Below are 15,007 nucleotides of genomic sequence, written 5' to 3' on the forward strand. Positions count from 1 at the left end.
CTTTTGCCTTTGAGTTTTACCGGAGTGCCTGTGTGGGAGAACTCCTGAGAGTGTTCCCTGTTGTTGTCTCTGATCTAGGAAGGCCAAATACAAGTTTCATTTAATTTTATATCAGTGCACTTCTATTTATGTTTCAGAGTTTCTTTTGCTTGAAGGTACTCATACATTAGGTATTCCTAGATCTACATGATAGAAAACAATATTGCGTGTTTATGTTTTTTCATCTCTTTCTGTTAGGGACCTCTTAAATGGCTCTGGAAGGTGATTCATATGACTGACATTTGCCTATTCTAATTTATAATTTCTTTCTAAGATGTTACTGGCTATGTTTCTGCATTTTGACTTTAAATTTTCTGTGGTTTTCTTTCCCTATATGCCATTCTTCCAAAGGCAAGACTGATTCATTTTCCTTGGAAAGAAAGCTGAATGACATCAGATTAACTGCATGTAGATGGATTACTATGCAAGAGCATTTATTGGAATAGTGGAAAAGTAGTTTACTCCATTTGAATGATTGAAAGCAGAACTTTTTTTTGTGTGTGTGTATGGTGGTGTTGTTTGCGTCTGTTTGGAAAAAACCTGTAGGAGAGTGAAGTATGTGAGTGTCAGTTATACACCTCACAGTCTGTCCACCATTCAGTAATTGAGAGGGTTATGCCAAGCCAAATCCTGGTACGGTTTCTGAAACAGCAGGCCAGGTGGCTTCAATGTTGAAGCCTGTCTTCTGCTTGGTATCTGGAACACAGGCTTCACAGACCCTGTAATGACAGGGTTCATGTGTTCATGTGACTCAGCCCAATTTTACTCTATTGTGCTCGCACTGTTAAGATACATGGTCTTTCTTTTCAGTGACAGAGGGGCCAGTCCCTAGTGTCTCTGAGTCCAAGCTGTTGTACTCCAAACAGTATTTCCATTTTAAAAGCAAAGATGGCTTTGCTAGATTAAATCTGAATTTCAGCAGAGAATGTGTGGTAGTAAAGTGTGCCTCCTGATACAAGGAGCTGCCTCTGTCTCCAGAAAGATGAGGACATACAATTGCTCAGAGCAAGTGCAGCTTCTTTGCACCAGAAAAACTCAGACTTCCCAGCCACTGAGATAGTAACTGTTCTGCTCAAATTGATGCTTTTTGAAAACAAGCATCTGTTGAAATAGAGGAATACCTGCAAAATGAATCACATGTTTCAGTATCGGTTGCTGTGAGCTGTGCGCAGAAATGCTTCTACCTGTTTTGCAGGGTGGAAGGGGGGCTGTTTTTATTGAGGGTTTTAGGTTTATAAATTTTTTTTTCAGTGTGCATTGGTTTAAAGGTGGAACAGAAAGTTCTTGCTCTAACTCTAGCAACCCTGGTACAGGCCAGGCGGTAGCCTCGCATGTAGGGCCAGGCTGGTGACAGTAACAGATTCCACTGTCTGCTGACCAGCAGACTCAGGGAAGTGTTGTATAAGGTCCTGGGTATGTCCAGGATGTCCAGCTGGGAAGAGCTGGAGGTGGCAGGACCTACAACACCACTCAGGATGAGACCAAGGCCTCAGCCTGAGCTGAAATGGAGCTGTGAGCACAGTGTATGGATGGAGGACCCAGGTGAGGCTGGTCAGGTATGAAGGGTATGGGTATGAAGGCTGGCCACCCAAACTGGTGGGCTCAAAGTCCCAACACTTAGTGATTTTGCTCACCTCTCCAGTAGCACTTCATAACCCCTCTGTTTGGTCATCCCATGTCTTGTTTCCACAGGTAAAACCCTTGGGAGAAGTGGTGCCCTTCCCTCCACTGAAGTAGGGTCAGTGTGAGCATGTTGCAGGGCAGAATGTGGTGGAGCAGCAAAACAGACGTGTACTGGGTCTGGCTGGAATTGAGTTAACTTTCCCTGCAGCAGCCCATACAGTGCTTTGCTCTGCACCTGTAGCTAGAACAGCACGGGTATCACACCAGTGTGCTGTCTATCACTGAGCAGTGCTGGCACAGCACCAAGACTCCCTCCAACCCCCCAGAGCCAGCAGGCTGGGGGTGGGCAAGAGTTGGGGAGGGGATGTCACCAGGGCAGCTGACCTAAACCGACCAAAGGGATATTCCATACAGTGTGGTGTCACACTCAGCAATAAGAGGTGGGGAAGGGGAAGGAGAGGTGGGGCTCTCATTGTGAAACATGTCTGTCCCCCTGAACAACCACTGTGTGTATTGAGGCCCTGCTTCCCGGGACGTGGCCGAACATCACTTGCTGATGGGGAATAGAGAATAATTGTTCTTTCTCACGTTGCTTCCTCACGGCCTTGCTTGTCTTTTTTTCTTTTCCTTTAATTAAATTATCCTTATCTCAACCCATAAGCCTTTTTTTTTCCCCCAGCATGTTTTCTCCGCTCTCCCTCCCACCTTACTTTCAGGAGGCGGGGGTGAGAGAGCAGTGTGGTGGTTTATTTGGCCATCAGTGTGAAACCATGACCACCAGACGTTGTTCAGAAGAGTCTCATCATGTTCATGACCCAAACCAAGTTCTTATAACTCTGGCTTAAAGTGTCTTATCTTTATTGGTGGGAAGTAGTGACTAATGACAGAATAGCTTGGGCACTTGAGGTGAAGTGTAACGGATGTTAGCAGCAGCGTTGTGTGGCACAGTGTAACAGGTGTGCTTTGATCTCCACAATAGATCTTATTGTGTTAGGAAACAAACTCTGAAGAGAAGTTAGAATAACCTGAATCGCAGCTCTGAGCTAGGCCCTGTCCTGGACTGTAGGTGGTTCTTGTACTTGCAGATCTCTCAGGTGAAGTCTGGAAAGCTTACTTGTACATGTTTCTGTGATGGCCTGATATGAATGTATGGTAGGAATGGTAATGCTACTGAATCCTCTAAAGCTATTAAAAAAAAAAAAAAAGCTATTTGTAAATTTGGGTAACTATTTGCACTATATTTGCTGTATCAAAATTATTTGTAATAAAATTGTTTGACATTAAGCAGCACAGTACCACTTTTGAAAACAATTTAAACCTATGCTTAAAGTGTCCTTTTGGTTTGATGGGATGTTTTTTTGTTTGGTTGTGGTGGTTGTTTTTTTTTTTAGTTGCTTGGAAATTTTATCCCACATGTCAGAAGCTACACAGGATCGAAGACTTGCTGTGTTTGAGGAAAGCTGGAAATTTGACAGTTACATGGCCAGATATATACTGACAATAGGGTGACTCACTTTAAGCTTATATCACCTGTTTTTCAGACAAAGAGAGGTAGATAACACAAACAACAGGAGCTGCAGCTTGGCATATTTTTTTTTGTTGACTGCCATTGCATGTTTGCTTTCAGGAGGTGGAATGTCCATCTTCTGTTGCATGGTGGTAGACTAAGCTGTAATGGTGAGACTGAAATGCACTAGATTTCTAGTCAAAATAAGGGGAGCTTTTCACTTCCCAATCTTTTTCTGCTTGTTAATTGTGTATCTAGAGCAGAACCATCAAAACTTTTTTGTAGTTCATAGTTCTGCCACTGAACAACATGCAATTTAGGTACTGGCAAATGAAGCAAATTGAGACATTTGTAATCCGAATGGCTGCCTGAAGCCATCTGGAGGTTTCCTAATAGCTGTGATTCGTTTTGACAGCTGGGACCCATGTGAAATGTGTCTGGATTTAGCAAAGGGGAGAGGCAAATTAGCTATGTCCCAGTCAGGTCAGACCCTGTGTGTGAATGCCCTGTCTAGCCTGCTGCTTTCAGAACCTCAGTGTGTTTCCATTTTGCTGCGTCTAGGTACAGTATTAGCTCCTGAGTGTCCTGGCTAGTTGAGACTTCTGAGAGAGATGTTATTGGTAGATGATGGATGTCTTCCATTCTCTTCTCTCTCCTGTCCTCCATTTGTCAGTCGCTAACATGAAGGACCATTCTAGAAGCTAGTCAGACAAGTTAATCCATTTGTCTTGGAAGCGCACTTAGCTCAAGATGTGGATGTGTGCATGCAGGCCACAGGCCAGGGTCTCCTGTGCTGGCCTTGGCCTCTGAATTACAGAAAACAAATGGCTGACTAGTTTGCTGGGCAGTGGGTGATAGTTTTGTATTGAGCTTAAGCGTTCTGGTGTCAGGGAGCTGCAGGGGTGGCCTCTGTGAGCAGAGCCCAGCAGCTGCCCCATGTCAGAGCAGAGCCAGCTCCAGACGGCTCCAAAAGGGATCTGCTGCTGGCCTGAGCTGAGCCAGGGAGTGATGTTGGGTGGGCCTCTGGGAGAGCAGATTGAAGGAAGGGGAAAAAAAAACTGCTGTGCAACAGCAGCTGGGAGAGGATTGCAAAAGTGTGAGAGAAGCAGCCCTGCAGCCCCCCAGGTGAGTGCAGCAGGAGGGCAGGAGGTGCTCCAGGCAGGCAGCAGCAGTTCCCCTGCGGCCTGTGCAGGGAGAGGCCCCTGGTGGAGCAGGCTGTCCCCCTGCAGCCCATGGGTCCCACACGGAGCAGATCTCCATGCTGCAGCCCCCCCGTGGAGGAGCCCCCGGTGGAGCAGGTGGCTGTGGCCTGGAGGAGGCTGCGGGCCATGGAGAGCCCCCGCAGGAGCAGGCCCCGGGCCGGAGCTGCAGCCCGTGGACAGGAGCCCACGCAGGAGCAGGGGGTCTGGGGGGAGCTGCCGCCCACCCGTGGGGGACCCGTGCTGGAGCAATACAGGGGAAGGTGGGTTTAGTTTGCTTTTAGTTTCTCACTTGTCTAATCTAATTTATTGCTTATTACTAATAGAATAATCTACCTATGCTGAGTCTGTTTTACCTGTGATGGTAATTGGTGACTGATCTCCCCGTCCTAATCTCAACCCTCAAGCACTTTCCATCATGTATTCTCACCTTCTTCCATTGACGAAGGGGAGTAAGAGAGCAACGTGGTTGAGTTCAGCTGCCCAGCAGGTTGAAGCTCCTATAAGGTTGTTGGTAGAAAAACTCATGACACAATTATCCTCATCTGAAATGCTAATGAACACTGGTGAACATGGAGGCACTTTGTTTACCATATGGAAAGGCCTACTCCTACACGTGTATGGTGGGAGAGGTGACGGACAGCATGGTGCTCCCAGGTTGGATCTTCTCATGGCATGGAGGTGATTCAGATCACGGTCTGCAGATCCCCACTGAACAGCAAGGCGTATACTTGCTGAATATCAGCTAGTGAACAGAACTTGCTTGTAAAACTGGTAAGCCTGTGCTTGGTAAGATTGGCAGAAATGGTCGTGAGGACAGAGTATTTATATATATTCACTGGTATGAAGCAATGTCTGGTTTGCTCTGTGTATCATAGAAAACTCTTGTAGTCAGAACCTTGCCTTTCATCAAAAGACATTGTTCATTGCATTGATAAGGATCACGCTGGTTACCTGACCTCTGCTTGGACAGCTGATCTATGTGTCTCGTAGTGAAGAGAAGACTGCTGGAAGCTTGCCTGAATGTGTACTGTGTCAGTGGTCTGTGTGCCGCGTAGAGGAAGGTTGCATGGAGATGCTTTTTCACATGGGTAGTGAGCTAGCAGCGTGGATTGTCTCTCTGAAGCTGCCTTTGGTAGAGCATGATCTAGTAGTTAAGTGCCAACTGGTCAAGTGGCAGTAGGTCTGGAGAGATGTTTTCTGGCAAGTCTGTCTCAAGAGTCAGATGGTTAGTCAACCTGATAAGCTTCTACTATGAAATGACAAACCTGATGGATGAGGGAAGAACAGTGGGTGTTGCCTGCCTGGACTTCAGTAAGGCCTTTGACACTGTCTCCTATAAGATTCTTAAGAAGTTGATGAATTATGGACTAGATGTTCTAGTTCTCTACTTGGAGAACTTAAATGCCATCCGGATATGGTGCTGAGCAACCTGCTCTAGGTGTCCCTGCTAGAGCAGGGGTTGGAACAGGTGACCTCCAGAAGTCCCTTCAAACCTCAGCCATTGAGATTCACAGTTGGTGAGTTTCACAGAGTGGAAGTTCTCTCTGCTGGGGCTTGTTGTCAGCCTAGCACACCAGGCTGCTGCTTAACTATGGGCTTGCACAGGCATAATGCATAGAGGCTTGGAATATGCACTTAGTAAGGTAAAAGTCATTTCTGTAGAGATAGTACAAAGACTTGCATAGTAGAGGTGATCTTCCATAATGGGATTGTGGAAAGGAGTTTAGAAATTTACATGGGGTGTGTCATAATAGAACTGACAAGCATATTAATTTGAGGTTTTCATGGCATTTTGAATGAAGGCTTCTTTTGGAAAGAAGTGGAGAATTGGTAGCTGTCAACGAGTATAGAAGAAATCAAATGTTTGTATTAGCCGACTGCTATACATAGGTAGAGAATTTGTAAATTTTAGTATAAAAGGAAACTGTAACAGTCACCTGAGAAGTTTTCTTACAGCTGATAGCTGTAGAGCTACTCCTACTAAGGACATGCAGATACACAACTCGAGGAGAGAGAAGCAGACTGCTATTTCTGCCTGCCTGACTTCTGAAAAGTGGGTTGGAGATATGTTCGTGGGTTTTGAGGGGAGTTTTTTGGGGCCATTTTGGGAGCAGGTTTTCTCAATCTGACAAAGCTGATCGGTGACCAAATTGAAAACATAATTATGGTGACCTGTACACAGTTCCTTAGTGCTTCTGATGCTCTTATTCCTCAGAATGAGAGGAGCTTGCGCTCCCTGTCCAAACTAGGGAGGTTTTCACACCAGAGGATATGGTAGCAGGGTTTATTTCCAGCTGCAGTCAGATCTGGTACAAATCCATGGATAATTTAATAATAATATATATAATAATGAATTAATGTGGATATATGAACCTTCTTACAAATTTTTGAAGTGTTAGCGGGTTTTGTTTTGTTAAACCTCTTCTGAATACCAGGTTAGTTTCTGTAGTCTTTGTGTTCACGTTAGATATTCTGAGCTCTTGACTACATTGCCATTATGCTTAAAGCAAATCAGTCTTGATTTTTATCTTGTTTGACAGCATTTTGTCTGTGTAATTTTCCTCCCATTAGATTTTTGGCAAATGGGGAAGAAGAAATATCAAATAGTTGTCTATGTAAGACTGTTCTGTGTTTCATGTTTTAGTGTAGTTATACTAAGGACCGTCAAGAATTACATGTTGACATTTGTAATAGGAGAGCAACAGGGAGCCCGTGCTACCATCCGTCAGCTTTTGACAGGGTTGCATCAGAAGCCTAAATGGATGGGCATTTCAGCTGCAGGGCTTTTAGAGATAAACCTCTCCTTTTGACAAGGAGAAATTAGTGCTGCGTGATGCACATTGTTGTCTTTGTCTTAAGTGTGTGCAGCCGCTGACATGTCTCTGACATTGCAGTTGATTTGCTGCTTGGGCATATGTTGCCGGAGCTGGGGGAGGGGGCTTCTCTCTTTTGGGCTAGCTGTTTTTCACAACAATGAGACAAGCATTTTGGTCCCTATGAGAGAGAAAGAACTATTCTTTCCTCCCTCTGTTATCCTTGTCAGTCTGGTGGTTTCGTCAAATGAAATTTCCAAGCACTTTCAACTTTGAGTGGAGGAAAACACCCTTGATTTTTAATTAAAATATCGATCCAAGACAGTTTGGTATCCCAGCTGTTAACCTGTAACTGTAGGATAGCTAAGCCTTGCTTTGACATTCATGCCTTTGTGGTCAGTGATAATGAATGCATCTAAAATGTCCCTTTGGGATGTGCTTGCGAGTGGTGTTTTTTGTCTCTGTCTGGTGGGGCTATTCTGGCAGGGAGAGACAGAGCAGATGCAGCTTCAGTCTTACAGCGGCAATGTGCTCCTACTTCTTTGTTAACAAAATTGGAGCTGTTGAAATAGCAGTCTGTTGTCAGTCCCACTGGTGCTGGTCTTAAAGGCGTAAAGTGAATGATGGGACAGAAAGAGACATGATTTAAAAATCCCTCAGAAGCAGAGTTGACATTCAGGGCAGGATCCTTCAGGCTTTCCCTGTGTTGAGTGAAGGACCAGATAGGGTCCATCCCACCAGAATTGTTTTATGGTTCTGCGGTGGTTCTGATACTGAGGGACAGAAGCCTGTCTCTGCTTTCTCTGTTTCAGACTCCTTCGCCTGTCCTGTATCACATCTCTATGCTCTCCAGTAACTCTCACATGAGGATTCTTTTCTTTGCCCTGGCCCCCTTCTTAGCTTTTAGAAACCAAGATTATCTCCTACCCATCAGTAGTAGGAAGGGTTGATTCCTATCAGCAGATAAAATTGTTAGCAGTACTTCGGGTTGAGTCTCATAAAGCTAAAAACAGGGGATGGGGTTTGTGCAAGTGGAAGTGTGCTTTTTTTGCCAAGTATTAACAAATTTCTTTGGTAAGAGTTGCACTGGATCGAATGTGCTAAGTGATTAGACCTTTCTAATTTGTCCTTACCCATTATTCCATGTCTTCAGCAAATGGTAAAACTTCTGACATAGCGCCTGCCCTTGTGAGATCCTTGAGATGAGGAGGGACAAGCACGTTTCTATTTCAGCACCATATAGTCAATGAAGTTCAGCAATTTTATACTCTGAACTCAGGTTGTACTTCAAAGATGGCATAGGGTGTAGCTATGTGAAATGTTTTTTATCTGCTAGGGTGTTACTGTCTTCTGGTTTAGATGTCTGACTTGAGATTCTAGTAACAGTTACTTTCCTGTCTTTCAGGTCTTGATAGCAGACGACTATTCAGATCCGTTTGATGCCAAAAGCGAGTTGAACAAAATGGTAAAAGGGGAGAACACTGGCTATATGGAACCGTATGAAGCCCAGAGAATAATGACAGGTAAGAAAATAAAATTGCACATCATATTTAATTGCATTGCGGTTCACGTGGATATTAACTGCTATGAAACAGAAATAGTACATATGTTTGTGCAGATCTGTTTTGCATTTCTCAGATTTCTTCAGCAGTTCCTTTTATCCTCATCATGAGGTAAAAATCACTCTAGTGCCTTGTTGATTGTGTGCTTTCCTTTTCAATTGGCAGCTCTGGCTTTGGGCCTTTATGAAAGATTAATCAGAAGGGAGAGATGAGGCTGTTGGATGCAAAGATCCTTTTTCCAGGAGAGAATAGTTAATATGTGGAGGAACAATCTGTGAATACTATTAAAATCTTGTTTGCTTACCAGCATTGGTGTTTTCATCTTTTTTTTTTGAATTGTTTGGCTCTGAGCAATTAATTCTCAACTGATTGTAATTTTTAAAAAATGAAAAAGCCTGGAAGTGAACGATTTTAATAAATGGTCCATCTGATTCTGTGCAATCCATGGTAGAATTTGGTTTAATCAAGCTTGAAGTGTCTTTTGTGTAGTGCCACCTAAAATACTGCCTTCCCAGATTTGCAGTTATATTGATTGGAAGAAAGCAATCTTTATGTAAAGGTGAGGAAAAGCTTGACTTGAGGCGAAGGCAGAAGCATGCTGAGAACGAATGCATGTTTATAACAAGTTGTTATCTCCTGGCAGCCGTCCACATCTGCTGGCCTGGGCTGATACTTTTAAGCCTCTGCCCTGTCTATGCCAGAGGTTCAGAGAAAATCCTTCTGAATCCAGTTTCTGGTGTGCAGTGTGGTTGCATATTTGCCATGTCCCTGTTCTGTTTGGGGATTGGATGTCCCAGTATAAAAACAATGTATGAAGGAGGTCCTGTGATCTGTCCGACATGCTGTATCCTGGATGGAGTGAGATCCTGGCCTGGCTGCTATCATGCGTGTCTGAAAACAAGTACAGATAGCTGAGAAGATGCTGATTTCTAAGGATACTGAAAAGAAGATGGAGTAGAGAGAAAGAAGTTACCTGTTAAGAAGATACTGGCATTGCTAATAATACCTGTATACCACATCCTAGCAAGAAATGGGCGAAGAAAGATTGGAGTCAAAGAGGTGAAGGAAGAAGCAACCCCATCACTGTGACTGGGATTCCTTATAAAGCTGCTGCCCCAGGTTCTGACTTGCATCCGGGCTAACAGCTGAAAAGACTCAGTTCTCTCTGGAACAGCAGTATAAAACCTTTTTTTTCCCCTTGCAATGACTGGGCTGTCTGTCCAAGCGTGTTGTATGATGTTTCCATTGCTTTCTTATGCATGCTTTCAATTCTTATTTTTCCCTTAGTGTCAGTCTAGAGCCTTCTTTTGCTGTGATTATGAGACACATCACAAGAACAGGCGAAGCTAACTGCGTTGACATGTCAAGTGTCTTTGCCTGGATCAGGCCTGGGAGATGCTTCGTGCTTAAGAGAGTTCCCCAGAGGAACAACGGTTTGCTCTGCTACATTCCAGCAGTGGAAGGTTGAGACCCTGCCAGGCCAGAGTGGTGGTGCCTGTGACATCCAGGCTGCTCTGGATGTCATCCATTGTTCCCAGGCAGTGCTAGTGGAGGTAAAAAAAATAGGCCTCTTCTGAATGTGTACTCCCATCAGCCTGCACTGGGTGTCAAATGATGCAGAAGGCTCTGCTTATTTTCTGTGGTAATCCTGTACCTGAGAGGAGGAAATGTTCCCCAAATTCATGGGTATGGGTATACCGGGGAAAATCTGGGTGATTTTCTTCCCCCCATTAAAGTCCTTTAAGACTGTTGTCACAGCCGTGTGAGCTGGAAGGGATGGTGCCTTTCCACTGTCTCCCAACAACTGCATGTGTCAAGTCAGCTCTTCGAAGTATCTCTGCTTCTCAGAAGGAGTTAATCAGTTCTTCAGACCACATGCAACATTTGCAGTCAAATGCCAAATCAAGGCAACACACAGCTATGTGTTGGACCACAGACCTCATAAAGCTTACCTTTGAAGGAGGATCCAATTTTAGATCATCACTCAGATGGAGATGTCAGCCTTTCAAGGTGTGATAAGGAATGATAGCTACAGGGATGAGATAAGACTGCATCTGTTGCCCTTTTTAATTTGTCATTTGGCTTTAAAGGCAGCCTCTTACCTTCAACTCGTGATTTTTGAGTACCAGGTGCCTGACATGGCACATGCCTTCATATAAAAATCAGCTTATTTAAATTGTAAGGTCGGTTCAAGTCTCAAACTAATTTGGAGCCACCTTACCCAAAGCATGTGTACTTTTTATTTATTTCTTTTTCCAAGAGAAGAACCATCCTCACTGAGGGGAAGGCTGTGTAAAAGTACACCTTAAAGAGGGTGTTGGCAGGAAAAAAAACACTGCTGTTTTTTGCAGATTAGAAGCTGTGTTTTCTGTGTGTCAGAATGGGGAGTGAAGGAGGATTGAGGCAAGCAAGGCCCTTGAGCTTGGATATTGGTTTGGAAGCTGACATAAGCAGACAGTACATCAGTGCTTTGATTTCTTAGAGGCCTAGAAATACCTCAGCTCTGTGTCCTGCCAGAAATTTGAAGGTACACATTGTTTTTCTTTTGCTTTCTCAGGCATCACTTAGTGCTGGGCCAGGAGCCTCAGCCCCTGCTTAGGGCTCTGGTCCCCATTTCATGCATGTGCTTCAGGTAGGAAGAGAGAAATCCATCCTCTTATTTCAGACTGCTACAGATTTTGGTGGGTGGCATTTCTGAAAATAGTCACCTTCCCTGAGAAGTAACATGTCGTTTGGTATCCCTTACGTAGCAAGCACTGTGCTGGGAGCAGACTTCAGAAGACAGTCATAACACAATTGATAAAGTGCATGCTGTGCCTCTCTTCTCTTTGGGATAACTTCAGAAGCTACTTAAGGCTCTTTCAGGACAATCAAAGGCAGATGTTTGAGTCTGTGGAGGCAGGAGTGCCATTCTGTTCTTGATGCATTTCTTACATGAAGTTATTTGCATGGTTGTCCTGGAACAGGTTGCGTTAGATCTTGTAGGCAGGATATATCAACCTTCGAGACTAGTGAAGGTATCAATGTGTGTTCCTTCGAGTCAGTCCTGAATCAGCACAGCAGCATGCTGCCAGTACCCCTTGAAGACCAGAAGATTTAAGTACGTCCCACAAGGGCTTCTAGATGTAAATGAAAAGCTGAAGTCTCCGGGATGTTGTCAAATCTGAAAGGAACGTGTCCTTCCCCATGCAAGCCTGGTCTGTGTAAAACAAATTGATCAGACCAGCTTGTGTACATGCTCCAGGAGTGGGTGACTGCAACAGGAGAAAGGTGTGTCCATGATTTGAAGAGCTGAAAGAGATTTCCAGAGATGCTTTAGAGCATTTGGTTCACGGCACAGATGGCTGTTGTCTTATGGTCTTTCCTGTGTTGTTCAACATGTTCACCAGCCTGGCTGTTGATACGTCTTCACCATCAGCAAAATTGTGCAGGTGAACATAAACTAAGCAAGTGCCTCCATCCAGAGGGACCTTAATAAATATGAGGATTGCACCAACAGGAGCTTTTTTGAGGTTAAACAAGAACAAAGGATATTGGAGAGGATTCCAAACGAAAATTTGTTGCCTCTTCTTTCTTTTTTTTTTTCTGTGTATTTATTATCCTGTCTCTATACATATCATCCTGGCTATGCAGTAGAAGAGCAGTGAGCAATTTTAACTGGCTGACACCTAGGGATTTTGTGCTTTGGATGCAGAAAGGGTGCAGCCAGTGCTAGAAGCGCAAATGCTTTTGTGCATATCACTGCTTTTTTTTTTTTTTTTTCCCCCTAGGTACTGCAGTAAGTCTGTGCCTGAATTGTGGTGGAATTGCAAGTGCATGACAGGCAGCCTAGCTAGAGCAAGTGCATCTGTCTTAACTGGGAGCTCCCCATGGGCATGCTGGGAGCAGTAGGTCTGTCTTGCTGCAGGCTATCGCAGAAATGCTGGGAGTGTGAGGAAAACAGTATTCCCATGAACCTGCACCTACTTTAGAAGACCTTGGGTGTCAGTTTCCCTTGTAACTGGAGAGGCTGTTTTTTTGTACAGACATGTAACTTCATCTGAATAGTCACTACAGCACATTGGTGGTGAGTCAGTTCTTGTAAAATCATTCTTCCTTTACCAGGTTGCCTCTGGCATGTTGTTTGCTGGCGCCAAGTATACAGTTGCAAATAATGCAAAAAGAGCAATGATAATTATGCTGATAAATATTAGGCCAGGTATATTAGCATGTACAGCAAGAGATGTTCATAATAAAAATTTCTGGCCTATTGAAGGTCACTGAGCCTAGCAAACCAGCGCGTGGTCTCTAGGCACCGTAGTGGCTCAGCAGTTTAAGATTTGCTATCTGCTTGTATTGGAATACAAGGAACAGCTGTAGCCATCACCTAAGAGTCATTGTGTTTGGCCACCAAGCTTGACAGTTGTGGCATAGTTTTGAAAAGACTTTAAGCTTGTTCTCTTGTGCTTAAATTTTTGTGTGCTCCATTTATAGATTCTGTTTGAAGATCTAACATTTGGCTAGTCATGGCTAGAAGTTGGCCCGAAATGAGAACTTATCCATCATCAACCCATTTCATATGATATTTTTGATTCCTCACTAAAACTCATAAATTTATTGTCTGTTGGCAAATGGGTGTGACCACGTTGGTCATTCTAGCACAGCAAGATTTTTCTTCACATGTGAGGTGGGAAGAAGTGTAAGGTAACTTCATTCTTGAAATTTGATGCGTCTCTTCTCTCAGCCAGTAGTTTGCAGTCTCACCATGTAAGCTTTGAAGAAGTTCAACAGCACATCGAGGTGAGCTTGTGGCTAGTAACAAGATAGCTTTATTTACTTGTCAGTTCTGTAAAAGACTGCACTGGAAATCTTGGAGAGGTCCTCGCCGAGCTGACAAAGAAGTGGATATCTGACGTGTCTTGAGCATACCAAGGGTTTGGAGCATGATGCTAGTGTTACCATGTGTGTTTATAGAGCTTGGCCCTCATGTACTGCTGGCTTGGAGGTGGTGCAGAACTCCCTACAGCCCAGCAGCAGAAATCAGGCCGTATATTCTCAACAGCTCTGCTCCTTCTTTAAAACATACTAGAGCTAGTTATTTAGAAACCTCCTGGGCTTCAGAATCTATTTGAAGTTGTTTCTTGCTTTATTGGAAATTTGGACAGAGATTTCATTCAGCAGTTACTTAAAGGAAAGCAGATGACAGGGGGGAGGCATGTTCTAGGTATCCCACATCTATTGTGTAATGGGAAGCAATACAGAAGAGGACTTCTTCCTTTCCGCTAGTTCTGATGTGCATAAATTGAGGTATGACTGAAAGAACGCTGAAGCTGCTTCAACACTAGTCCTCACCTTCTCTCAGAGCAAAGTGACAGATCTGGCATATGCTGTGAAACTTCATCACTTCAGATTCATTTCCAGTGGCCACCAGGGATACTTCGTACCCTGTCGGTGACTGTGAGGAGATAAGGCCAGAATGTGTGGGGTCTAATTTCTTGTGCTGGGAGGGACTGTAATGTGTTGTGGTTGCTAAAACTAGATGCATAACTGGGGGTGGAAACCAGCTGTACATAAAATGAATAGCATTTCTCTATATTTAACTCTGTCTCCTCCCCTGAAATAATTTAAAGCATTCTCCCTAATGTTTAAAATTATAGTGGTGCTTGCTGCTTTGCTTTGGTGCATACAAGCTTACAAATGTATGGAGGGAAAAAAACAACAACAACCTTCTCTACTCTGTGCAGCTGAGTAAATGTAAATATGAGGCCTGGCCTTATCCTAAAAGAGCATCCTCTTGCCTCCCCATCCTTCCCCTCCAGTCTTGGTCTGGAACTGGAATTAGGAAGAGATCGTGTGTTTTGCTATTCCATGCAGCAGATATATGGGCCAGAAATCAACACTGGAGTCAGAATTGCAAAGGTACCAAGCCTGTGGTAATTGGTTGCTCCTAATATAGAGTAGAGAATGAATATTAAGCTGATACACAGGATTTTGTTGCCTTAGTTTCAGTTCAAAAATATACTGCCCAAAATAGGTTTAAACCAAGATTGAATTAACTTTTTTTCTTCTGTTTCAACGCTTTAATCGTCCCCTTATGACTAGATGCAGTCTGGAAATGGACTAAAAGTAAGACTTGAATCACAGGCCTTACTTCAGAAATGTAAATTGACTTCTTTGGGGTTTCTGTCACTTCCCATTAATACACAACCATTTGCACAAAGTAAGGGGAACAAAGTGTCAAGAACTTTGGAAAGGTATGTCAGCATCATAACAGATTGAGAG

The 15,007-nt window shown here is 43.9% G+C and overlaps 1 protein-coding gene across 1 annotated transcript in view; it reads left to right on the forward strand.

The window, feature by feature from the left end:
• Positions 1 to 15,007, forward strand: part of SHB (SH2 domain containing adaptor protein B) — a 79,554-nt gene that overhangs the window by 15,381 nt on the left and 49,166 nt on the right. The window contains 1 exon segment of the mRNA XM_083819163.1: positions 8,590 to 8,707. Within this exon segment, the coding sequence (XP_083675289.1) occupies positions 8,590 to 8,707 (118 nt within the window).

The sequence above is a fragment of the Anser anser genome (genome assembly GCF_964211835.1).
Source record: "Anser anser genome assembly, chromosome: Z".
NCBI lineage: Eukaryota > Metazoa > Chordata > Aves > Anseriformes > Anatidae > Anser > Anser anser.